Genomic DNA, 27,325 nt, shown 5'->3' with positions numbered 1-27,325 from the left:
AATCATGCTAATCCATGAATCACTTTGAGATCTGGGACTGCCTGCGTCAGTCAAGGCTGTTTTCAGCGACCAAATTAAAATTTGCCCTCTTTAATCTGCTTTTTCCACTAACCTAGAAACATTGCTTACATAATCACTGAGCAGGGAATTAGTACAAAGTATTTTGCGCAGGATAACCTGGAAAGCCTTACCGCAGTGTACTAGTTATGGTGCTGGATGCATCATGACTTCAAATCTTGCCGTGGAAGTTGGGAAACTGAAAATAACCATAAGGACTGCTAAATTTTAACAAAAACAAAAGAGCCAACTGCTTCACCTAATGTCCTTTGGAGAAATGATTGTGCCAGTCCCACCTGGTCTACATTATGCTTGTCTCTAGTTTGCATTAGAAAGTTCACTCTAAATGCCTCCCAGTCAATTAGAAACGGACAGCCAAAGTGGCCTTGCTAGCATCACTCCAATCCTGAGGAAAGAGTACTCGGGATGCTACAGTACACGGAATAAATAGGTTTCGATAGGTTTCCCTCCTCTTATGACTGATTCTGCGACAGCACTTCCAAAATTTGTAACTTTCAGCATCTAGAAAGACAAGGGAAGCAGGTAGCTAGGAACACAGTCACCTCCAAGTTCCCTTCCAAGTGATATGCCACCATGCCTTTGAAATATATTACCATTCTTTCACTGTCAAAAATCCTGAAAATCCATCCATGACAGCACCATGGGAACACCATCACCATATGGACTGCAGCACTTCAAGAAGGTGGCTCACCATCACCGTCTCAAGGGCAATTAGAGATGAGCAACAAATGTTGGTCATTGCCAATGACACCCACATCCTGACAATGATTTTTTTTTTAATTGACAACTTTCCACTGGAAACCTAGAGAGCTGATAATTAAGGCAATTACAACACTTAGATAAATAAAGAGCTCCCAGAGTAACACAGGTAAAGCTTTCTCCAATTTGAATAATCAGAACTTGGGGCCATGGCTGGCAGGCATATGATGCCTGATATTCTAAGAAAAGGTTCAAAATGGCTGAGCTTTGCTGACAGCACCAAAGGCACCAACAACATTCCTCCTAAGCAGGAAGAGAAGCTTTGATTTCAGGTGACTAACATATCAGAGCACAGAACCTCACTGACAGCACAGACATAAGGTATTTGCAAGATCCCAAGTACAGGAGCCCACACCTTGGCATGGATGCTGGTAGTCTGGGCTGGTCAGCTGAGACACTACAGCAAACACACTGGCAGGGTGGCAAGGTTAGCAGGAATGCTGCCAACCCGAAAGAAGACACCAGGTTCGGGCAACATAGAGGCATTGCCACTCCTCCAGGGCAGTACCCTCAGTGATGCTCGTAATCTGTTGAAGGACAGATCACAAGACTGTCGTGCGGGTCTGCAAGCCCCTTGGACCCCTGATATTCATAGCCATGACAAGGCTCTGAGCCTACACAGCAGCAAACACAGACTTCAGTCTGAACTTCTAGCATTGAGATGCTGGGTGCCCTCCGCTGAGTTGCGGTGAAAACTGAGATGTTGGCTACCAGATGTTGCATCATGGGCAAGTTGCGGGTGCTGTTGTGAAGCTAGCCACCATTCCATGATGAAAAGAACGGGCTTGAGCGCTGTACATAGCCCTGCCCTAAGTTAGAACTAGACTCCTCCATGCCACTTGACAGTGGCAGCAGACCGTCTGGCAAGCCTGCCAGTTCATGAAGCACCATGGTGCACTTCACATCAACATTGCCCTCTAGGCCACCGCATCAAAATCTTTTTCTGTGTCCCCAGAGCAGAATGTGTCTACAACTCAGTCCTCCAGAGAGCTGGGACAATTCTCCAGGGGCTACTGGCAGCCCATTAGTGCTCTGTGACTCACCAGGCTGAATTTAATGCCAGCGGTAGTGGTCCCGACAACGAGCTGGAAAGCCAGGAACAATGCCACCTTGCCCACTTCCAGAGCTCTGATGCAATTCTGTGCCCATCAGGCAATTAACTGCCTGCTGTTGGGGCTCCTGTCTCTTTAGGAGCAGAGATCCAGGCTCCAAGAACCGCCGATCAGAGGGCCAGCAGCACCTCAATGCCAATTGTCTCCCATGTTGCAGAGGCCCCATCCCACACCTGGCTGCTGGTAGGATGCCAGTGGTGGTGGGAAGTGGACCAAGGGCCTCAGTTGGCAGCTAGGTAGCAAGGCTCACCTCGACCTTCCCTATCACTGAATGAAGTAGGCAGAGATGGGAAGATGATAGGCCCACCACTCCTCTCCTTCACTCCCAAATCTACGGTTTGCCCCACCTCTGCCACTCCAATAAGCTAGGTTAAATTTCACCGTCTTGTGCTGGTCCTGATTCTATACTACCCTTTAATGTTCGCACGGTGCTGGTATTTGAGCTGGTGATGGCGCTTCTTCATTGGAGATGTGGTCACACCATCTGACACTTGAACTCAGGCCAGGTAGCAAGATGAGGGTGAAGGGATTTGAGAAGGGGCACAGGGCAGGAACATACCATCATCCTGAATGCTCTGAGGCACCAGATGTAACGGCCTCTGTCACAGCCAGCTCCTTGATGCTGAATGCAGCCTCCTCCAGTGAGCTCATACACTCTGACCTTACATCAATCCTCACTACTGCCTGAATGTAGATAATATTTTAGCCAATCTGTTCCACACACTGTCAATGTGCAACCACTATCTAACGCCACACAGTTAAATAAATCCACGGCTAACACACTCATCATTGGGCTAAAGCTTCTTGTGACGAGGACAATTCCTTCAGGCTACATCATTAACATCACTTTCAGCTTCCAAATTCTCTGCATCATGTATCACTTCCAGAACCCTGCTTTTCAACTACATTTTCAGTCACACCTGAAGCACCTATTAAATGTTCAGATCTTGTCTCCTGTGGACTCCAGCTCTGCTACAATTACTTTCATTCTCATTGCTTCTGTCTGTCATTCTTCCTTTGCACTGGTGCCTGCGTCCAGGACCTGGCCAATCTCGAAATACCGCAATCACTGAATCCTCCATCCTCCATGACACTACGCAATGTTCCATTTGTGCCATCTCGGCTCCTGGCAATGACTGCTTCCCCAGGACTTTTTTGCAAGGCAGCAGGCATCTGCTCCAAAAGGGGATTTCTTTGAGAAGTGAACCCTATTCAAAGCTTGGAGCCTATCCATTTGCGACAGCTTAGCACAATCCAGCAATTTAAATACGAACACTAAACAAGTCATCTCCAAATTGAATTTCTGCAAATCTTTTACACAATCTGTTAAAGTCCATATGATGTGCCTTCATGGAATGGCTATACATCTTTTGAAATCTATTAAAGTCTGACCATGCCGCATAGGCATCCATAGATCACCTTTCTGGTAAATTTCATCCATGAAACCTAATGGCAGAGCCAAGCCTTCCTTAATATCCAACTGACAAGCATCCAGCTCACACAATACTTTTACTTCTGTTAGGAAGTGACAATGCCAATGCCATACCTTGTTCCCTCTTTGGCAGAGACATAACACATGGCCACATTCCCACTTCATTCTACCACTGGTCAGAATGTTCAGACTCAGAACATTGGCGGTTAATCATATCCTGACAATTTACACTTGCTTTAAACCATTTGCCAGAATAGCTACTCAGGTTGTAACCTTCTTTCTTAAAAAAATGATCAGTTTTCAATCTTTACCTTTAGGCAACCATTCCCTGCTATGTTAAACTTCTAGCAGCCATTTGGTGAAGGAGGAGATCAGAAGTCAATCTTCGCTCAGTTTAGATTTATTCACAAAGTGAAATATTACAAGTGCATAGCTGCTAACCTTACTCACCACCCATTGTTGATAAGTGTCTCTTTGTGTATGCTCAAATAATGAATGGCCTCGACTTGTTTATCCTTACCCTTAATGATTTATACAATTAACAATGAAAAACGTATCAGTCACTTTGTCACTGAAAGCGGAATCTTGGCCAGTCTCTGCGATCATCTTCTGGTCTCTGCAAAGACCCAATTGCAAACCAAAATTAATTGCTCCTGCCAGAATAAAACTCTTAGAATCACTGAAGATTCCTAGAAACCTGGAGCCTGCAATGCAGATGTCTCAGTAATTACCTCCCCAGTGAATCAAAAGCTCCTCAATACTGCTCCTTGACTAAAAGCCAGCTAGTTCATTGGAACTGAACACATTTTCTCATATGCAAGGCCTTCTCCCTGTTGTCTTCCACCTTTGAGGCCCCAGGTGCTTGCCCTTCCTGCTCTTTGCAAATAGCACAGCTGCTGTTGTGGTTGATGTCAGCATCTTTCTGTTCTTATATTTCGTCTTCCAGTATCTAACCTTGGCCCTATTGCAACTTTACAACTAGTACTACACCAAAGTTCATAGGACACAGTGTTAAATCAGTGATAACCATTTACCACTGTGTCAAATCTCCAAACTGCGGAGCACATTTAACACCTAGATTGTTATAGCCTTCTTGTCGGTAAATTTACTGACACATTTGACAGGTGCCTGCTGACTGCTTATTGTTGGGGATCAAGTTCAAACCCAGTACAGGCAGATGGGATGAAAGCGACAACTCTCCTTATAAGGATTGTTAAAGATTGACATTTTTCCATTTGTTAGCTGGCACAAAAATAAATCTAAGAATAGAGAGTATTTACAGAAAAATATAAGTAATTCTCAACCATCAAAGAGTGCATTTTTTTCCCCAAGAAAGCAGAGTGCCTAATCTTTTTTCAGTCCTCCAAACCAGCTACAATTCTGGCTGTACACAGTGATGGAACATTGAAATGGAGAGTCCCAGAGAATTAAGTGAATGAGACCTTGGACCACACCAGAATAAGTCAGGAAAACTGTGAGCACCAATCTAGTGTAGCTTGTCTGTCAGGACCTTACAGATTTGCCCTACGCTGGGGGCCAGAGGCACATCTGGGGAAGTGAACAACAGTGGGGCAGTAGCGGTGGTGTTGAGAGTTGGTGGGATGGGGGAAGGGAGGGTGGAGGAGGTGGTGGTGGGGGCAGGAGGAAGGGGTGGTGGGGGCAGGGTGAGGGTGGCCTGCCAGCAACCTGCAATTGCTTGGTCAAGCTAGGAGAAGCACTGATAGTAGAAAGAACTAAAAATATTCCAGATTTTACAGTTTTCTGGGGTCCCTATAAAGTGGTTAGGCTGCATACGCTCAAGATTTGAAAATACCTCACCCTGAAAATACTGAAAATGCCAGTCGAAATTTGTGCATCTCACTCCAACAAGGGAAAAAGAAAATTGGTGACCAGCTGTGAAATGAGTGCAGCAGTTTTGTTTCAATACTAAAACTAGACTTTTGAGCAGCTGCCTAAATATAGAACAAAAACAGAATTACCTGGAAAATCTCAGCAGGTCTGGCAGCATCGGCGGGGAAGAAAAGAGTTGACGTTTCGAGTCCTCATGACCCTTCAGCAGAACTGATTTTTCTTTACAATGAGAGGGGTGAAATATAAGCTGGTTTAAGGTAGGGGGGGGAGAGCAGTGGAGGGGGGGGTGTTGTTGTAGGGACAAGCAAGCAGTGATAGGAGCATATCACCAAAAGATGTCACAGACAAAGGAACAAAAGAACACAGAGGTGTTGAAGTTGGTGATATTATCTAAACGAATATGCTAATTAAGAATGGATGGTAGGGCACTCAAGGTATAGCTCTAGTGGGGGTGGGGGGGCATAAAAGATTTAAAAATAATGGAAATAGGTGGGAAAAGAAAAATCTATATAAATTATTGGAAAAAAAACAAAAGGAAGGGGGAAGAAACAGAAAGGGGGTGGGGATGGAGGAGGGAGCTCAAGACCTAAAGTTGTTGAATTCAATATTCAGTCTGGAAGGCTGTAAAGTGCCTAGTCGGAAGATGAGGTGCTGTTCCTCCAGTTTGCGTTGGGCTTCACTGGAACAATGCAGCAGGCCAAGGACAGACATGTGGGCAAGAGAGCAGGGTGAAGTGTTAAAATGGCAAGCGACAGGGAGGTTTGGGTCATTCTTGCGGACAGACCGCAGGTGTTCTGCAAAGCAGTCACCTAATTTACGTTTGGTCTCTCCAATGTAGAGGAGACCGCATTGGGAGCAACGAATGCAGTAGACTAAGTTGGGGGAAATGCAAGTGAAATGCTGCTTCACTTGAAATGAATGTTTGGGCCCTTGGACGGTGAGGAGAGAGGAAGTGAAGGGGCAGGTGTTGCATCTTTTGCGTGGGCATGGGGAGGTGCCATAGGTGGGGGCTGAGGAGTAGGGGGTGATGGAGGAGTGGACCAGGGTGTCCCGGAGGGAATGATCCCTACGGAATGCTGACAGGGGGGGTGAAGGGAAGATGTGTTTGGTGGTGGTATCATGCTGGAGTTGGCGGAAATGGCGATGGATGATCCTTTGAATGTGGAGGCTGGTGGGGTGATAAGTGAGGACAAGGGGGGCCCAATCATGTTTCTGGGAGGGAGGAGAAGGCGTGAGGGCGGATGCGTGGGATATGGGCCGGACACGGTTGAGGGCCCTGTCAACGACCGTGGGTGGAAAACCTCGGTTAAGGAAGAAGGAGGACACGTCAGAGGAACTGTTTTTGAAGGTAGCATCATCGGAACAGATGCGACAGAAGTGAAGGTACTGAGAGAATGGGATGGAGTCCTTACAGGAAGCGGGGTGTGAGGAGCTGTAGTCGAGGTAGCTGTGGTAACTTCTCTCACCCATTCTAAACTCTCTCTCTCTGAACTTACTGCACTCCGTTCTCTCAGGTCCAACCCTGACATTGTCATCAAACCTGCTGACAAGGGTGGTGCTGTTGTTGTTTAGCGCACTGACCTCTACCTCGCGGAGCATCAACTCGCAGACACTTCCTCCTACCTCTCCCTGGACCATGACCCCACCATTGAACATCAAGCCATTGTTTCCAGGATTGTCACTGACCTCATCTCCTCTGGGGATCTTCCTCCCACAGCTTCCAACCTGATGGTCGCCCAACCTCGGACGGCCCGCTTCTACCTCCTACCCAAAATCCACAAATAGAACTGTCCCGGTAGACCGATCGTGTCAGCTTGCTCCTGGCCCACGGAACTCACTTCTCGTTATCTTGACTCCCTTCTTTCACCCTTGTCCAGTCCCTTCCCACCTACATCCGTGATTCCTCTGACACCTTACGTCACATCAACAATTTCCAGTTCCCTGGCCCCAACCGCTTCCTTTTCACCATGGACGTTCAATCCCTCTACACCTCCATCCCCCACCCGGATGGTCTGAGGGCCCTTAGCTTCTTCCTCGAACAGAGGCCTGAACAATCCCCATCCACCACTACTCTCCTCCGTCTGGCTGAACTTGTTCTCACACTGAACAATTTCTCCTTCAACTCCTCTCACTTCCTCCAAATAAAAGGTGTGGCTATGGGTACCCGCATGGGCCCCAGCTATGCCTGTCTCTTTATGGGGTGTGTGGAACATTCCTTGTTCCAGTCCTACTCCGGCCCCCTTCCACAACTCATTCTCTGGTACATCGATGATTACTTCGGTGCTGCTTCATGCTCTCGTTGGGACTTGGAAAATTTTATTAATTTTGCTTCCATTCTCCACTCCTCCATCATTTTCACGCGGTCCATCTCTGACACTTCCCTTCCCTTCCTGGACCTCTCCGTCTCAATCTCTGGTGATAGACTGTCCACCAATATCCATTACAAGCCTACCGACTCCCACAGCTACCTCAACTACAGCTCCTCACACCCCGCTTCCTGTAAGGACTCCATCCCATTCTCTCAGTTCCTTCTCCTCCGTCGCTCCCAATGCAGTCTCCTCTACATTGGAGAGACCAAACGTAAACTGGGCGACCGCTTTGCAGAACACCTGCGGTCTGTCAGCAAGAATGACCCAAACCTCCCTGTTGCTTGCCATTTTAACACTCCACCCTGCTCTCTTGCCCACATGTCTGTCCTTGGCCTGCTGCATTGTTCCAGTGAAGCCCAACGCAAACTGGAGGAACAGCACCTCATCTTCCGACTAGGCACTTTACAGCCTTCCGGACTGAATATTGAATTCAACAACTTTAGGTCTTGAGCTCCCTCCTCCATCCCCACCCCCTTTCTCCTTCTTCCCCCTTCCTTTTGTTTTTTTTTCCAATAATTTATTTGGATTTTTCTTTTCCCACTTATTTCCATTATTTTTAAATCTTGTATGCCCCCCCCACCCCCACTAGATCTGTACCTTGAGTGCCCTACCATCCATTCTTAATTAGCACATTCGTTTAGATAATATCACCAACTTCAACACCTGTGTTCTTTTGTTCCTTTGTCCGTGACACCTTTTGATGATCTACTCCTATCACTGCTTGCTTGTCCCTACAACAGCATCCCCCCACCCCCCCACTTAAACCAGCTTATATTTCACCCCTCTCATTGTAAAGAAAAATCAGTTCTGTTGAAGGGTCATGAGGACTTGAAACGTCAACTCTTTTCTTCTCCGCCGATGCTGTCAGACCTGCTGAGTTTTTCCAGGTAATTCTGTTTTTGTTTTGGATTTCCAGCATCTGCTGTTTTTTGTTTTTATGCCTAAATATAGACCCTGACCAATTTAGTAGTGGCTCAAACACCCACATGGATTAGGCAGGTGCCTCTCTATAGCTAAATTGGTTATCGTTACTCCAATTTTAAACCCATAAAATTGGCAAAAAATATTAAATTTGGATCTCAAGGATTTTGTGGACATCTTCCAATGCTCTTGCTGAGGCTTCGATAGTAAAGAGTTGAGGAAGCAGGAAAACTAACAAAGAGAACAAACCACAGCTACCTAACGCACAATGCTCCACATGTCAGGCGGTAAAAATGGGTGCGTCACAATCTCAGGGTCACAAGTTGAAATTCCCTAGGCTCCTTTCCGTTTGCATCTGTCAGCTTCAATTAGTTTCAACATGAGATAGATCAGAAGCACACATCTTCCCTACCCAGCCTTTAAAGCGAAGGTTAGTCAGTATAAAGTCCTTGGCAAACTTTTTATTTTTGTCTCCAGTGGGTTCATAGGGAGGGTGAGGTAAATCACATCACAACATTCAAACAAATTACACAAAACACTAGTTCTTCCTTAAGCTCTCAGGAGGCAAAAAAAAAAATTCTTAAAATGTTTGTTCATTCATGACATATCCCCTTTAATGAAAACCAACAATCATCTTTCTGGGGGCGTGGGGGGGGGGTGGTGGGAGGAGATGGGGAGGGGGGAAGGGACTGGAAGTGTGAGAAAAAATAAGAGCAACATATGAGCATAGAAAAATCAACAGAGAGTAACTTGAAATCTTTTAGGATTCCCGAGTGTGGCAGCAAAATGCTGCTCAAATGTTCTTCTAACATTTCAGAGAGGCATGTGTGTTTATATTATGTTGAATATAAGTCCTTCTGCTGTGGTATTAGTGTTTTAGGTGTCTGTGAATTGCCCTGAAAATACTGTGAAGGACAAAACTGAAGAATTCCAACAAATCAATCGTACTGTCCAACCTCTAATTCCACCCCATTCGCTTTGAGATAGTTTATTGCCAGTGCAGTGAGCCAGCAGTGAAGTGTGGCTCAAGAAATGGAATGAGACAGGGGTGATAAATGGCGATAGAGCTTGAAACACTGGGCGCTCTCAATCACTCTGACACTGGGCCACATCAGTGTCCTGCATTGACCACGCCACAGGATACCTCAAAGAATGCTCGCCCTGACTCACATGATTTGACCTGAGTGCATCAGTGTGATTAATGAGTGGATACAGGCTTCTCTAAGCATGCCGAACACATTAATACGCTTGCTTAAAGTCAATGGAGCGGATGCGACATCTAAACATAACATTATTAAGAAAGTGATTCAGATTTAAAAACATGTAGTACATCAATAGTTGTATTTTCCACTGTAGATAAGTACAGATAGATGTAGTTTAAATTGCTCTGTTGAGCTACAAAAGCTGTGGTGCCATCACCAAAAGGCTTTCAGTTATCGGGAAAGAGATAGGCCATTCAGCCCTGCCAACATGCTCTGCCATTCAATTAGACCATGGCTTATCCCTACCTCAATTTCGTTTAACCACCTGGCTCCAGATTCCTTGAAACTGCTCATTTAAAACACTATCATTCTTAGTTTTGAAAGCACTTAATGCCCCAACAAACATTCTATATGTCACAAAACAAAAACAGAATTACCTGGAAAAACTCAGCAGATCTGGCAGCATCGGCGGAGAAGAAAAGAGTTGACGTTTCGAGTCCTCATGACCCTTCGACAGAATGTCTATTGCTCTTTCGTGAAAAAAAATTATTCTTTATCTCACTTCTAAATGGCTTGGCTCTAGGCTTAACGTTATGTTCCCTCATTCTTGATTCCCCTATCATAGTTAGGGTTGCCAACCCTCTAATTGTGCTGGAGGCTCTCCGGAATTGAAGATCAATCTCTAGCACACTGCTGTGTGCAACCCTGGAAAAAGATCATTGGGACATTAAAAAAGATTGTTAATTTTTTCATTTTCTTTGAACATTTCCTTTTACCAGATTTAAGAATATTGAAAATGGGAAAAAGGTTGTCTTGGCTGATAGTCAAGCATCATCTAAGTGGATAGTGAGTCTTTTTGCTTTCCAGTTGGTGTAGGAAGGCAGTACATCACAAGGATGGATGTGCTGGCCAACTAATGGCTGGAGTGTAGGGCCAAGTCATGTGATGAAACCTCCAGGAATACATTTAGTTGCAATCCTAATCACAGGAAGTAGTTTCTCTATCTACTCTATTGAAAACTTTTAGCATTTTAAACACACTGAACAAATCACCCCTCAATTTTTTGCTCCACTTTGTCATTTCCTGTTTTCAAACTAGGCTCTGCCCCTTCTCTGTTATTTTTGCTCCCCTCCTCCACTTCCTGTTTCCTTTCCCACTCTTGTTCAGTTTTCACATTTTCTCTCTGCTCAAAACAATGCTCAACCAATTTTATTTCCACATTGTGGAAAGGCAAGCCATTGTTGTGGCTTAAGATCACTGCCTACAACATGTGGCTATCTATGTGTATATGGACATTCTGTACCACAGTAAACTCTGGTAAGTTTGGAGTTACAGGGCTAATTGGTCCCTTCAGGATGATGATGCAGATTCAATGAAGGATACCAGGCTATGGCTTGTTCCATGACCAGAGCATAACTCTACAATGCAACTACCTCACTAAAAAAGAAATGTTGAATGTTTCATTGTAATAAGACCAATCCTCCAAATTATAATAAAATGTTAAAAAAATTATGATATACTTTTGATAAAAAATGATATACCTTTTAAAAAAATGAAAATACTTAGCATTCAATAGTAAACTTTGCTTAGAAATTCAACAAGCATGCCATACTTGTCAGAGGCACAGCTCTCCTGGATAAATTATCTGTGATACTCTCAAATTTGCCCTATTGCCGTGCTCCAGTATTACTCTACTTTTTGGGCCATTTGAGTTTCTTAGAAGGTTAGGTACTTGTGTCATACGTTGAGTCTCTGTTCCCACCCCAGTCCTCTCATGTGACAGCAATTTCATAATGACCTCCCCAAACCATTCTCTGATCTGAGTGGCTGTTCTTGTTTAGAGATAACATTTTTATCTAACTTGTATTTAAATCAGTTGTCTTGTAAATTATGACAACTTAAAGAGTTAAATTATGACAACAGTTGCATAAACTTAATTTGCATTCCCTCGAGTATAAAAGATTGTGGGGTGTTCTAATCAACACATTTAGGAGTAATTCAGCTTTTAATAGCATAATAAGTGACACTTACTTCTGAACATCCTCTCTGGCCCTGAAAAATTAGTTTACAAATGTGAAGTCGCATTCCCTCAAAAGAAAATGAATGTTGCATATTTTTAAGAAACTAAAATTAACATTTTCCTTAGATATTTTCAGTTTGCCTCTCTCTTTATCTCATTTGTATTTCTGAATCTTTATTTTGCGTTCTCTACTTCATTTAAATCTAATCTATACATCCTATTTTTTACTTCCCGGTTTGGACGCTGTATGTCTCAGTGAGAATTCTTCATTCAGATTGGTTGATGAGGCTTAATTTGCTTGCCTATTTACAAATGCAACAGGTTCCATGCGTGCGTGTGTGCTTTTCCTCCCCTTTGTTCTGTTCTTTTTTAAATGTTGTACATTAGCAGCGCTTCTTTTGGCTTTGACAAATAATCCATGTTCACCACTTTAACTTGTCTGCTTCTCTCACCACAGATCCTGACTGACCTAGTGAGCATTACAAGAATTTTCTGCCTGTATTTCTTTTTCAAATATTGACAAACAACGTTCTTTTTGCGTTAAGTTCACAATCTTTATGGGTTACATGTAAATCACAGAATAAGCAAGTGTGTTACAAAGTGTACCTACTCAAGCTATGCACCATCACATTATGAGGCTGTCCAAAGTGAAATTACTTCTCCCATCAGCTAACATTTTGCCCCTGTCCTACACTCCTGAGGAAGTTAATTCCTGGTTGGGCTGTGGTTCTAAAGGCACCATTCGCCATTCTAATGCTTATTTTCTAAGATGCCATTGCTCATGCATGAGTTTTGGTTTGAGTGTAACAGATGGCCTGTCAAACCACAGCTAAGCTTAAATCTGACCTCAACTGACATGCATTACCAATTTAAACAAAGATACCAGATAGTAATCAGGTATAAAAAGCATGGTCAATTTCACTGTCTCCATCTCAGAACATTTCAACCAGTTGCAGCAACCATGCTGTCATCTCAGTGATTAGTTAATGCCAACGATTGACAATTTGATTGTGGTCATAGAACCACACAGCACAGGAGGGGGCTAGAGGATAGATCAATGGAGAAACAGTGGCAGACAGTTAAGGGGATATTTCAGAATATTCAAAATAAGTATGTTCCTACTAGAAAGAAAAATTCTAAGGGAAGGACCCACCATCCGTGGTTAACTAAAGAAGGAAAATATCAAACTTAAGGAAAAAGCATATAACTGCACAAAGATGACTGACAGGTCAGATGATTGGTCAGAATATAAAGAATGGCAGAGAATGACTAAAATGTTAATTAGGAGAAAGATATTAGGGCATGAGAGGAAGCTAGCTAGAAATGTAAAAATGGATAGCAAGAGATTCTACAGGTATTTAAACAGGAAAAGAGTAAGTCAGCATTGGTCCTCTAGAGAGCGACAGTGGGAGTTAATAGTTGATAATGAGGAAATGGAAGAAGAAATGAACAAATATTTTGCTCCTGTGTTCGCTATAGAGGATACAAAAAGCATTCCAGTAATAGCTGTAAATCAGGAGGCGAAAGGGAGAGGGGAACTTGGTGAAATTGCAATCGCTAGGGAAACAATGCTGAGCAAACTCTTGGAGCTGCAGGCTGACAAGTCTCTAGGTCCAGATGGACTTCACCCTAGGGTTTTAAAAGAGGTGGTGAATGAAGTAGTAGATGCATTGGTGTTAATTTTCCAAAATTTGGTAGATTCTGGAAAGGTTCCATCAGGCTGGAAAGTAGCAAATATAAGCCCTCTACTCAAGAAGGGAGCAAGGCAAAAACCAGGAAACAATAGGCCAGTTAGTTTGACATCTGTCATGGGGAAGCTGTTAGAATCAATCATTAAAGAGTTTATAGCTGGGCACTTAGAAAACTCAAGATAATCAGGAAGAGTCAGCATGGTTTTGAGAAAGTGAAATCATGTTTAACCAATTTATTGGAGTTTTTGAAGGAGTAACATGCGCTGTGGATAAAGGGAACCTGTGGACATAGTGTACTTGGATTTCCAGGAGGCTTTTGATAAGATGCCACATCAAAAGTTATTACAGAAAATAAATGCTCATGGTGTAGAGGGTAACTTATTAATATGGAAAGAAGATTGGCTAGCTGGCAGGAAACAGAGAGTATGCATAAATGGATCTTTTTTGGATTGGCAGGATGTGATGAGTGGAGTCCCACGGGGTCTGTGGTGAGGCCTCAACATTTTACAATTTACATCACTTACTTAGATGAGACAAATGATGGCATGGTAGCTAAACTTGCAGATGACACAAAGATAGGTAGGAAAGTATGTTGTGAAGAGGACATGAGGTTGCAGACGTATATAGATAGGTTGAGTGAATGGGCAAAGATCTAACAAATGGAGTTTAATGTGGGAAAATGTGATGTTGTTCACTTTGGCAAGAAAGATAAAAAAGTAGGTTAATACTTAAACGGAGAACAGCTGCATGATGCCGAAAGGTAGAAGTATCTAGGTGTTCTAGTACATGAGTCACAAAAAGTTAGTATGTAGGTACAGCAAGTAATTAAGGCAGCTAATGGAATGTTATTCTTTATTACGAGAAGAATTGTAAATAAAAGTTAGGATGTTATGATTCAGTTATAGAGGGGATTGGTGAGACTGCATCTTGAATACTGTGTGCAGTTTTGGTCTTCTAATTTAAGGAAGGATGTAAATGCATTGGAGGTGGTTCAGATGGAGGTTTATTAGATTTATACCTGGAATAAACAGGTTGCCTTATGTGGAGAGGTTGGACAGGCTGGGCTGTTTCCACTGGAGTTTAGAAGAGGGGTGACTTGATTGAAGTATATAAGATCCTGATCGGCCTTGACAAGGTGGACGTGGAAAAGATGTTTCCTCTTGTGGATGAGTCCAGAACTAGGGGACACTGTTTTAAAATTAGGACAGAGATGAGGAGAATTTTTTTTCTCTCAGAGGCTTGAGCGACTTTGGAACTCTCTGCCTCACAAGGCAATGGAGGCAGGGTAATTTAATTCTTTCAAGGCAGGAGTAGATAAATACTTGTTAGGCAAGGGAAACAAAGGTTATTGGGGTAGCTGGGAATGTGGGATTCAAAACACAAGCCATTATCTTATTGAATGGCGGAGCAGGCTCGAGGGGGAAGGAGCGGGAGCGGTTGCAAAACGGACCACCACCGCGATTTCATGCTGGCAGGCCAATTAAGGCCCGCCCAGCGTGAACACCAGCTGCAGAATGTTCGAGAAGGGGTGGGGGCCTGTCAGCAGCTGGTTCAAAAATGGCACAGGCAGCCCCAGGGAGGCTGCCCACATCAGAGATGCTGCCACGACATGGCTGCAAAAGAAGATGTAGATGCCAGGTGGGAGGTGAGGTTAGCTAGGCACTCGGCCCCTGTTTTTCGGATGAGTGCCTCGCCATCCTCTGGAGGAGATGGCTGCCAGGAGGGACACCCTTGTCCCCAGAGGTGGGAGGAAGGGGCCACCACACCTCACAAAGAGGGCATGGGAGGATGTAGCAGCTGGGTGAGCAGCCACGATGGTGCGGCACACCTGGGTGCAATGCTGAAAGAGGTTTAATGACCTGCTGCACTCAGGAAGGGTGAGAACTGAGTTGGTATGGGTCAGTGCGTTGAGTTCAAGGGTTTTAGAGTCTGAGTGTCAACTATCAATGACGCCAGAGCTGGCCAAGGGGGTGAGCCTTGGCTGCCTGGACTGAGTGCCTTGCGGCTCGAGGGCCAAGAGGATGTGTCCTTCAAGGTGCTCCTCAGCTGGGGTTGGCCAGACAGCAGTGGCACTGCAGGTAGAGTGTCAAAAAGTCGATGCTCCTCTGTCCTTTCAGGAGAAGACATCCCATAACAATATTGAGAGGCCACATACCAGCGGAGGACCCCCACACCTCCTCTCCAAAAACGAGCAGGAGGCCTTGGAGCTCGAGGGGCGCCACGCACCTTGGTCAACCGGCTGCGGGGAGGCTGGGCTGTCAGACGAAGGTAAGAGTGCAGTGCACCGAGCTGAGAGTTTTGGATGCTGCAAATAATCTTGTGTAGTCTCATTATAGATGGGACCCTCCAGACTGAATTCCTCATTGATCATTGAAAGACGATGCACCATGGTGCAGATCTCCACTGCCTCACCATTGACTTTAACTAATGACATGTCCTTCTTCTCCCTTAGATCTGCCATCAAGCAGCCAAACCCAGGGCGTCCAGGAGCTACCCCTGACACCAGATGGCCAATCATGCTCCAGAAGCACCTGTGTCACACCCACTCTCTGAACCAGGCACCAGCACAGGTATCAGCATCTTGGTGGGCATTAGTTCAGCAACGAGTATCTGGGTGCACATTAGTGAGGGCACCACACTCACTTGAGGTGCAGGTGGAGGCAGAGAGTGCCCAGGGTGCTGGCAGTCGGAAGGCTGCTGCAGACCAGGACGATGCTCAGTCGAAGGCTGATGATGAGCCACTGGAGTCGTCCATTAGGGAGCAGATGCTGAATGTGCAAGATGATCTGTAGGCAATCCATGAGGGTACACATGCCAAGGTCTCTGTTGTGGAGGAATCCCTCATGGTCAAGCGCAATGCCTCCTCCATGGAGGGAGGCACAGAATGAAGGGTTCCAGGGGTTGTGCCAGATCTGCAAGCCCTCACGCAGGCACTGACCTCTAGGTGCCCATACATCAGTGGTGAGCAGGGAGGTCCACAGTGACCTCACATTGGCGCACAAGCTGCATGTCCTCTCTGCGGGCTCCTCTCAGGGCGCTCTGGATGACAGCAGCAGCTCCTCCGCCCCTCTGCCACTGACCATGGCACCTGGTGAGTCTGTGGCGACTGGAGAGATGCCAGCCATGGCACTGGCCACTCCCTCCCAGCCAGGGTCAGCACAGGCTCCACTGGCAAGAGGGCCACTGCCAAGGTCATCAAGGCCAATAAGACAGCAGAATCAGTAGGCTGTCTCCAATGCCGGTGCCAGCGAAGGGGGGAGCACCTAGACGTGCACCCCTAAATGTAAGTTTAAAGCACCTTAAGCACAAGGTCAAGGGTGATCTTTTGTTCTTTTTTTTAATGGTGTGACCATGAACACCTGATATTGCTCTGTTCATAATCTGAGAGTGCCAACATTATATTACAGTTGCTTTTGTGTTATTGGCCTGAGTATGCATCATTTGCCTTGTAGGTGCAGGTTACGCCAGTATGTAATGCCGGGCCGAGATGCTGGCTCGAAACTTTATTGCACAGGCACTGGGTGTATCTGGGAGGCAAAGGAAAGGGTCATTTCTGTGATCCAGGATGGAAGCGGTAGCACTGGCATGAGGTGGTAGCTCTTATTTGGCAACCTAGCTGAAGGATTGTTGGATCAAGGCATCCCTGGTGTCCCTGCCTCCTTGGAGGCTACCAGGGTCTGGCACCATGCCCTCAGCGTTCTTCTCACTGTGCTTCTCTTCTGACGCACTACTGGATTTATCATGTGGCCTGTGGAGCTGCGTCAAGATTCTCTTCCTCCAGTGGGTCCCCCCTTGCCAGACTGTGGAGAGCACAGCATGCAACCACTGTCAGTGACACCCGCTCTAAGGGATAGTGCAGTGCTCCCCCTGAATGGTCCAGGCATTGGAAGCGCATCTTGAGAAGACCTATGATCCTCTCTACCACCACCCTTGTGGAGGCATGGCTCCTTTGTAATGCTTCTCTGCCTCGGTTCTTGGCAGAGAGGCGTCATGATCCACCATTTCAAGGGATTAGCCCTCATCACCCAGCAGCCATCCATCCAGTCAGGCTGGAACACTGAAGAGCCTTGGCACCTGGGAGTGTCTCAGAATGTAGGCACCATGGGAGGTGCCAGGGTACCTTGCACAGACTTGCAGAATCTGCATCTGGTGGTCACACACTATCTGCACGTTCATGGGAGTGGAATCCCTTCCTGTTAGCGAAGATACCTGGCTGACCCGCTGGCACCTTGATAGCCACAAATGTGCAACTGATGGCACCCTGGACTTGGGGGAACCCAGCAATTGCTGCAAAACCTCTAGCTCGCTCAGCCTGGCTGGCCTTGTCCATACGGAAATTAAAGGAAGTTAATACGCACCTGAACAGAGCTTCTGTCACCAGCTTGATGCAACTGTGGACAGCTGATTGGCACACTCCACATAGAGGCCCCACTGACTCCTGGAAAGAGCCGATGGCCACTGCGACCTTCAGAGCAATTGGCATGGGGTGTCCATCCATACAGTTGGAGCTAGTCTCAGGCCTGATCATCTGACAAATAGAGGCCATTGTCTCCCTCGAGAGGCATAGCCACCTTCAGCATTGTACCTCGGACATATTGAAGTAGCTGCATCGCTGCCTGTAAACACTGGCAGCAGGATAGTGGCATCTCCTGCAGCCCCTTCCGCCTTGGACTTCCTGCTGGCTCTGCACCCCTTGTGCCTGCGCCTCTCTTATCACAGGTCCCTCCTCTGGAAACTGCATTGGGACACCTGGCCTCCTCTCCCTTCTGCCCCTCTCTTCCTCCTCAGAGGAGGTGCCTCTAGCAGAGACCACAATCCCCATTACCAGGGTTACAGAAGGCTGTCTGATACTGGTCCACATGGTCTGAATCCTCTGGGGGCCTTGGAGACGTCAATGAGTCCTGAAGTGAAGCCTGGAAATGCTAAGAATGAAGCACGGAACAGAGGTGAAGCTGCTATGCACCGAGAAGCAACCAGCAGCAAACCATCTCCCAAACACCTCACTACTCACACTGGCAATGCTGCTGACCGTTTTTATCCACAAGGGAAATCCTGCCAGTGAATGAGGTTTTGCAAATTGTGGGCTGCTGCCTGCACGTGCGACGAGAGAATATCACATGTGCAATGTTAAATCGCTGTCAGTTGGGTTGTTAAGGGCCTTAACTGGCCTCTTAATTAATGGCAGGTGTGGCTCTGACTCTCCCCACACGAACATCAACCGAAATATCGCACATCATTTTACGTTTGTTCAGACCCGGCGTGTGCCTGCCCAACGAGCGAAAAATTCTGCCCCGTGCGTGTGTATAAATTTGCACTTCTTTTGTAAATAAATGTTTTAATTTCATCTTGAAAATCTCTAAAGGAGGTAGTGGACTCATTACTTCTGACTTCAGTGCACAAGCCTTCTCATAATAAATACCAATTGCAAAATCATTGTGATAGCGCGGCCAAGTTTCCCTTGTGAATTTGGTCAGCCTGGCATATACCATCTGCCATATCATAACACAGTGGAAACAGTTTCTCTTTATTAACTCTATCAAAGCACCTTATAATTTTTAGTACCTTCATAAAATTTCTCCTTAACCTTCTCCTCACCAAGGGGAGCAATCCCAGCTTTTCTGGACTCTCCACGTAATCGAGGTCCCTCACCAGTAGCACCATTCTAGTAAACCCCCTCTGCATCCTAAAGACTCAATATCCTTCTGAATGTGAGGTGGCCAGAATTAAACACGATACTCCGGCTCTGGCCGAATTGGTGTTTTACAAAAGGTTTAGCACAACCTCCTTGCTTCTGTGCTCTATGCTTTTATTTGTAAAGCCAAAATGTCTACATGGCTTCACTATGCACTTGAAATTCAGAGGTATAACGGAGCAGTTTATGCAGTCATCAGTACCTTGAACTAATATCCTAACATATCTGAGTCATTTTCTGGGCTGTTTAGCTCTCAAGTACACCACCATCCTTCCACCTCCATCCCATCCTCCAAACCACACCCCCTCCCTGCACTTATAGCTTCTCTGTCTTCCTTTAGATATACATCACCTGTGGTTAGGAGTGGGTGATCTGAGCTCCAATCTATGCCAATACCACCTGATAGAGCAACCCACAGATAACTCACTTCCCACATTGATGCTGCTATTATGGAAGAGCCAAAATATAGTAGGGCATCAGGCCTGTACTCTGGTGTGTTCTGATGTTGCACAGTCACTGTTCTGCAATATTATCACATGCTGGGCCAGTAGTGTAATAAGGTTCAAAGGCAAGAAATAAAACTCCTCCATGGGACAACAATTTTCACTGTCCAGAAGTGCATTAATCTAGTTACAGAGTGAGCTCTATTCAGTTGAGTGGACATTTGCAATTATGTAATAATGTGAGTGCACTTGTTTATTTTAATGATGGGCACTTCTGGACATGTGGCTAGCTGAAGTATGCTGACTGAATGCTTTTTTTGGTGTGGTGAGGGTGGGTGCTAGTGCTGAAATATATTGCCTTTTCATCCAGTGTTGAGGATTTTTAGGTTAGTTATAAGAAGGAATGGGCAAAGGGTAAACCTTTGCTTACATTCTAACTCTATGATTTAAACTTAGTCACATGAGACGTGTCCATTCCATCATAACAGGATAGCATTGCTGCTCAAAGCTATTGACATCAGTACAGATTTAACTGCTTTATTATAAGGGTCAAAAATGAAAAACCATCTTAACAAATGTCAGAATTCAGCTGGAAATTTTATTGCTGTGAAGTGCTGAACATTTCCAGATTATAATGGCCTGCCATTCCTCTGACAACTCCTTTTATTTTCCAGTACATTGCTGGCAATTATATACAGGCCTTAAGGGCAACTTACATTTTTTTTCTGTATGAGCTGGAGAATTAAGTAAGATTATTACAAGTCACATTGAAATATACTAATTGTCATGAAAACTCACACACATATGCCAACTGGTTTTATAGACAAGCCTGATGTAGATTGACATTGGTGTGGAACTCAGGCCTGTTCTGACCTGAAATGTAATTAGACGGCTTGGGGTTTTTCATGAAAACGTTTCAAAATACGAGATTGTTTCTAATCCAGCAGCGTGATGTACTGACTACTTTAGATGGTATTATTTCTAAGCCTGCATCCAGGTGCCAGGCAATGACCATCTCCAAGAGAGAATCTAACCTTGACATTCAATGGCATTGCCATCATCCACTATTAACATCCTGGAGATTTACCATTGGCCAGAAAATGAACTGGACTAGCCATATAAAATATTGTGGCTACAAGAGCAGGTCAGAGGCTAGGAATCCTGTGGCGAGTAACTCACCTCCTGACTCCCCCAAGCCTGTCCACCATCTACAAGGCACAAGTCAGGAATGTGATGGAATACACTACACTTGCCTGGATGAGTGCAGCTCCCACCATAGTCAAGAAGCTCCACATCATCCAGGACAAAGCAGCCCACTTGATTGGCTCCCCGTCCACAAAACATTTACTCCCTCCACCACCAACGCACTGTGCCAGCAGTATACACCATACACAACATGCATTGCAGGAACTCACCACAGCTCCTTAGACAGCACCTTCCAAACCCACGACTTCTATTATCTAGAAGGTCAAGGGCAGCAGACACATGGGAACACCACCACCTGGAAGATCCCTCCCCCAAAGCCACTCACCATCATGATTTGGAAATATATCGTCAGTCCTTCACTGTCGCTGGGTCAAAATCTTGGAACTCCCTACCTACACCACATAAACTTCAGTGGTTCAAGAAGGCAGCTCACCATCACCTTCTCAAGGGCAATTAGGGATGGACAATAAATGCTGGCCTAGCCAACAATGCCCACATCCCATGAACGAATCAAAAAAACATCTGTTTAATCACACTAACGGTTCATTGCCTGGTTTGCATGGCCTATCCCTTGCTTCAGGGAAGCAACTTGTCTCCTCCATCTTTTCAGTACCATTTAACCCCAATTAGCAGACCATGTTTAGAGCCATAGGAGTCATTTTAGTAAATGTTGTACCAATACACCTCATCACTGGACTTTAACCTTTGTCTATGTCCCAGATATTCTGGTATCTCGATCGTCAGAGACCAAACTTACAACCCAAGATGCATGTCGGGACCCCGTGGAAGTTCCAGCACACTGACTCCGTGGGAATTGCCCATGAAGTTTGAACTTCCAATGGGTCGTTCTCCTGCTCCCCGGGACCGTCTGAAAAGTAGCCGGAGACTTCAGACAGTTCTAACTTAATTATTTGGGTAGTTACTCAGGAAATGATAGATTAAAAAATCCTCGTGTAAACCCTGAGTAACTATACAACTGTCTCCTCAGTCACTCACAATGACCACACAGCTACCCCCCCAACTACCCCAACTGACCACTCCCAACCCCCGAGAACTACCCCACCTGGCCAGTTCAGACATGGTCTGACTTGACCACCCTCCCAACTTGACCTGACTAACCTCCGACCTGACCTCCCACTCATCCACCTTCCATCCTATCACCCTATCCACCTGCTGTTTTGTATGTTTTTCACGTGGCCTATCTTGAGTAACTCTGGTCTGACTCAGGTAGGTTACTTCAAACTGCTTTACTAACACTATATACAAGATAGGCTTCAGAGTCGATATGTCTCTCGAGTGCAGGCTGTTCCATCTGCTCTTCAGCGTCTCTGGTGCATGACTGCTGATGTCACCATTAAACCATGATACACATCACTAACTCAATACCATAACTATTAACCTATTATACTACACCTACCACCTCACCCACCTACCACCCTAATCACCTGCTACCCCATCTACCTATCACCTCATCCACATGCCATCTTAACCCCCCCCCACCCACCTGCCTGCTACCCTATTCACTTACCTCACCAACCCTACTGACTTAACTCACCAACCTACCCACCCATTGACTAACATTCACACTGGACATTTATACTTAACTTACGGCAGCTAGTGCCATAAACAGAGGGTTTGTTTTCTGCACTGATCCTCTTCACTGCTCTCTGCGTTGATTCCTGCACTGACAGAGTTCTTCTGGCTGCTGCATCAGAAGTCGGGGTCTTTCAAACATATCCAGGTAAATGCGCCGCTTTCTGATCAACATCGGATGCAGCAGTTCCGACGCTGACTGGAAGCTTTGGGCCTATGTGTTATTATGAAGCAACGTTTCCAACAGTTGCCACTTAAAATGGCCACTTACACATAGGAAACTGAAAGCGTAACAGTAACGATCATTTCACATGACTTGCACAGAACAAAGATCGTCAGCCGAAAACAACTCTGCTTTCTTTAAACTAGATTTGCAGGAGGAGGGGAACCAGAGTGTTAGAGCAGATAGTGAGGTGGAGGAGGATAAAGGTCAAGCGAGGTATGCATGTATAGACAGAAATCAAGGGTCCGTACATGATAGAAATGTTCTCAGGTGCATCTATTTCAATGCAAGGAGTATTGTCGGAAAGGCAGATGAGCTTAGGGCATGGATTGGCACGTGGGATTACGACATTATTGCTATTGGTGAGACTTGGTTGCAGGTGGGGCAGGACTGGCAGCTCAATGTTCCGGGGTTCCGTTGTTTCAGACATGATGGAGGGGGAGGGATGAAAGGGGGAGGAGTGGCATTACTAGTCAGGGAAAATATCACAGCTGTGCGTAAGCAGGACAGCCCGGAGGGCTCGTTCACAGAGGCCGTATGGGTGGAGCTGAGGAATGGGAAAGGTGTGACCACACTAATAGGGTTGTATTATACACCGCCCAATAGTCAGAGAGAATTGGAGGAGCAAATCTGTAGAGAGATAGCAGACCGATGTAAGAAACAAAAAGTTGTGATAGTAGGAGATTTTAACTTTCCACATATTGACTGGGATTCCGATACTGTAAAAGAGCTGGATGGCTTGGAGTTTGTCAAATGTGTTCAGGAAAGTTTTCTAAATCAATATATAGAGGTACCAATGAGAGAAGAAGCAATACTTGATCTCCTATTAGGGAACCAGACAGGTCAGGTGACAGAAGTATGTGTAGGTGAACGTTTTGGGTCCAGTGACCACAATGTCATTAGTTTTAAGCTAATTATGGATAAGGATAGGTCTGGTCCTCGAGTTGAGATTCTAAATTGGAGAAAGGCCAATTTTGCAGAAATGAGAAAGGATCTAGGAAGAGTGGATTGGCATCAGCTGTTTTCTGGCAAGGATGTGTTCAGTAAGTGGAAGGCATTCAAAGGCGAAATTTTGAGAGTGCAGAGTTTGCATGTTCCTGTCAGGATTAAAGGCAAAGTTAACAGGCATAGGGAACCTTGGTTTTCAAGGGATATTGGCGATCTGGTTAAGAAGAAGAGAGAGGTGTATAGCAAGTATAGGCAACAAGAAGCAAATGAGGTACTTGTAGAGTATAGAAAATGTAAGAAAATACTAAAAAAGGAAATCAGGAAGGCAAAAAGAAGACATGAGGTTGCTTTGGCAGATAATGTGAAGGTAAACCCAAAGGGTTTCTGCAAGTATATTAAGAGTAAAAGGATAGTAAGGGACACAATTCGTCCCCTTGAAGATCAGAGTGGTCATCTATGTGTGGAGCTTCACGAGATGGGGGAGATCTTAAACAGTTTTTTTGCATCAGTATTTACTCAGGAAACTTCATAGTGTATAAGGAAAGAAGGGAAACAAGCAGTAGTTTCATGAAACATATAGAGATTAAAAGAGGAGGAGGTGCTTGCTGCCTTACAGCAAATAAAGGTAGATAAATCCCCCGGGCCTGACATGATATTCCCTCGGACCTTGAGGGAGACTAGTGTAGAAAATGCAGGGGCCCTGGCAGAAATATTTAAAATGTCCTTAGCCACGGGTGAGGTGTCGGAGGATTGGAGGGTAGCTCATGTTGTTCCGTTGTTTAAAAAAGGCTCCAAAAGTAAACCAGGTAATTACAGGCCAGTGAGCCTGACATCAGTAGTAGGTAAATTATTGGAAGGTGTTCTGAGAGATCGGATATATAATTATTTGGACAGCCAAGGGCTGATTAAGGATAGTCAGCATGGCTTTGTGCGTGGTAGGTATTGTTTAACGAACCTTGTAGAGCTTATCGAGGAGGTTACCAAGAAAGTAGATGAAGGAAAGGCTGTGGATGTTGTCTATTTGGACTTTAATAAAGCCTTTGACAAGGTCCTACTGGGAGGTTAGTTCAGAAGGTTCAGACACTTGGTATCCATGGAGAGGTTGTAAACTGGATTTGAAATTGGCTGTGTGGGAGAAGACAGAGAGTGGTAGTGGATGATTGCTTCTCAGACTGGAGGTCTGTGACTAGTGATGTGCCTCAGGGATCTGTGCTGGGACCATTGTTGTTTATATCAATGATCTGGATGATAATGTGGTGAATTGGATCAGCAAGTTTGCTGATGACACTAAGATTGGAGGCGTTGTGGACAGCGAGGAAGGCTTTCAAAGCTTGCAGAGAGATCTGGACCAACTGGAAAAATGGGCCAGAAAATGGCAGATGGAATTTAGTGCGGAAAAGTGTGAGGTATTACATTTTGGAACGTCAAATCAATGTAGGACATACACAATAAATGGTAGGGCACTGAGGAGTGCGGAGGAACAAAGGGATCTGGGAGTTCAGATATGTAGTTTCCTGTAAGTGGCGTCACAGGTAGACAAGGTTGTAAAGAAAGCTTTTGGCACACTGGCCTTCATAAATCAAAGTATTGAGTATAGGAGTTGGGATGTTATGGTGAGGTTGTATAAGACATTGGTGAGGCCAACTTTGGAGTATTGTGTGCAGTTCTGGTCGCCTAACTACAGGAAGGATATCAGTAAGATTGAGAGAGTGCAGAGAAGATTTACTAGGATGTTGCCGGGTCTTAAGGAGTTGAGTTACAGGGAAAGATTAACCAGGTTAGGACTTTATTCCTTGGAGTGTAGAAGAATGAGGGGAGATATGATAGAAGTTTACAAAATTATGAGAGGTATAGACAGAGTAAATGTGAGTAAGCTCTTTCCACTTAGATTAGGAGAAATAAACACGAGAGGACATGGCTTTAGGGTGAAAGAGGAAAGGTTTAGGGGGAACGTCTTCACTCAGAGAGCGGTGAGAGTGTGGAACGAGCTACCATCTGACGTGGTAAATGCGGGCTCACTCAAGTTTTAAAAATAAATTAGATAGATACATGGATGGGAGAGGTCTGGAGGGTTATGGACCAGGTGCAGGTCAATGGAACTAGCGGAATAATATTTCGGCACAGACTAGAAGGGCTGAATGGCCTGTTTTCTGTGCTGTAGTGTTCTATGGTTCTTCATTTACATTCAGGGGAAATAGGCCCAATTGCTGAGGTCAGGCACACCACTTGCTACTTCTTCATTTTATATTGAGATCTTTTCTCTGCTATTCGGATTAAATAAATACTTTAAATGGGAAGCAACAGTTCTCAGTCCTTTGAGAACCAATCAAACCATGCACTGATAATCAGGAAATCTAGCTGAAGTAGAGAGCTATGTAATGTGTGTAAAAATGAACAAACCCCAGCTTGCTCTCCAAATATTAATCTTTTAGTTACTTTCACCTAGCAGTTATAAGCCTATTAATAGGGCAATGTATATGGGTCACGGCAGAGCACTGAAATCAGATATCACTGTGTGGACAGTCGCTGCACATGTCACAAAATTTGTGTTGCTATTGGAAATGGTCTTAACTACTCTGGTAAGTTTGTTCAATGCCTGCAATTGGTTCAAGGGATGTAACAAAGCGCTTAAGCAACCAGCAGTCCAAAAAATATTTCCCTGCGATGCAAGGGATAAATCTAGCGTTGCCCACATGGGGTGAATGGATAATGTTTGATGCCAACATAGACCAGAAAATTAGCATTTCTGGCCCTCTCTCTCATGCATATCCCCTTCAAAGAAGCATCATATTGTTGACTTGACCCTATGCTGCTTCTGCTTAGATGGCCTATAAGATGTTAATAGCTCAACAAGACGTGACTTACATTGAGATGAAGTTGGTCTGTCCATTGGCCAATTCTGCGGTAGTCCCAGGTATTATTGCCAACAAGCTGATACTGGAAGATATCATAACGGCCTGGAGCATCACCTTTATCATCAAACATTACAGGGGTTCCAGCACTACCTAAGGAGAGAGGGAAACAAGAGCCAATGTAATTGATAGAACAGGTCACAGAGAAACCTATGGTCACTTAAAAATACATTTCATCATTCCACGTGATTAATTGGTAAAGTCTACAATTAGCTCCATTAAAGAGCTTTTTTCAGTTTAATGGAAGATTGGAACATGGCACAGAGCTTTAGAACTAAACCACAGGAGGTTTTTAGGGAGAAGCAGACCAGTGAATGAAGCTACAAAATACTTTGCTTTTGCCCCAGTAATTTTCCATCTGCCTTTGAGAGAAACTGTCTTGAGATAATGGCCTCAGCTGAGAAATCATGGCTTGGATCCTGAAAGAGCTTCCTGTCACAAGATACTCCTCTTAGTAAACATTGCATCACTGTACAAGGTTGAAGCTGAGAAAATGATAAGAAAGGATTTGCTTTTGTTCAATTTGGCACTTCCCTCATCCATATAGATGAGGACAAGCTTTGAAATATATTGTGTCTCTGTCCAGTGTTAACTCTCTTTGTGACCACAGATACTGGTGCAAACTAATTCAAATTTATTTGGCATCTTATTATTTGAGCTTACAATTTTGGCCCACTTGTTTGTGTTATACTCTTATTAAATCAATTAACGGATTGAAGACAGCAATAAATATAATCTTGGACTGTCTTCTGAGGTATGCACCAATATTTTACATGAAGAAAATAAGGAACTTGCATTTACACAACTCCTTTAACCTCCTTCAGGTACATTAAAGTGCTTAAGCCAATAAAGTACTTTTTTATGGTAGTCACT

General features: G+C 44.9%; 1 protein-coding gene across 2 annotated transcripts in view; it reads right to left on the bottom strand.

Annotated features, from left to right (window-relative positions):
• The window catches only part of LOC121280493 (metabotropic glutamate receptor 7-like), a 720,064-nt gene that overhangs the window by 227,125 nt on the left and 465,614 nt on the right, over positions 1–27,325 (bottom strand). For both annotated transcript variants that reach the window (XM_041192539.1, XM_041192540.1), the window contains exon 8: positions 26,406–26,545. In XM_041192539.1, the coding sequence (XP_041048473.1) occupies positions 26,406–26,545 (140 nt within the window). The remainder of the gene's footprint in view (positions 1–26,405; positions 26,546–27,325) is intronic.

Source organism: Carcharodon carcharias, chromosome 7, assembly GCF_017639515.1.
Source record: "Carcharodon carcharias isolate sCarCar2 chromosome 7, sCarCar2.pri, whole genome shotgun sequence".
In the NCBI taxonomy this organism is placed as follows: Eukaryota; Metazoa; Chordata; class Chondrichthyes; order Lamniformes; family Lamnidae; genus Carcharodon; species Carcharodon carcharias.
Note: the sequence above shows the minus strand (reverse complement) of the source record. Positions and strands in the feature narration are given on the sequence as shown.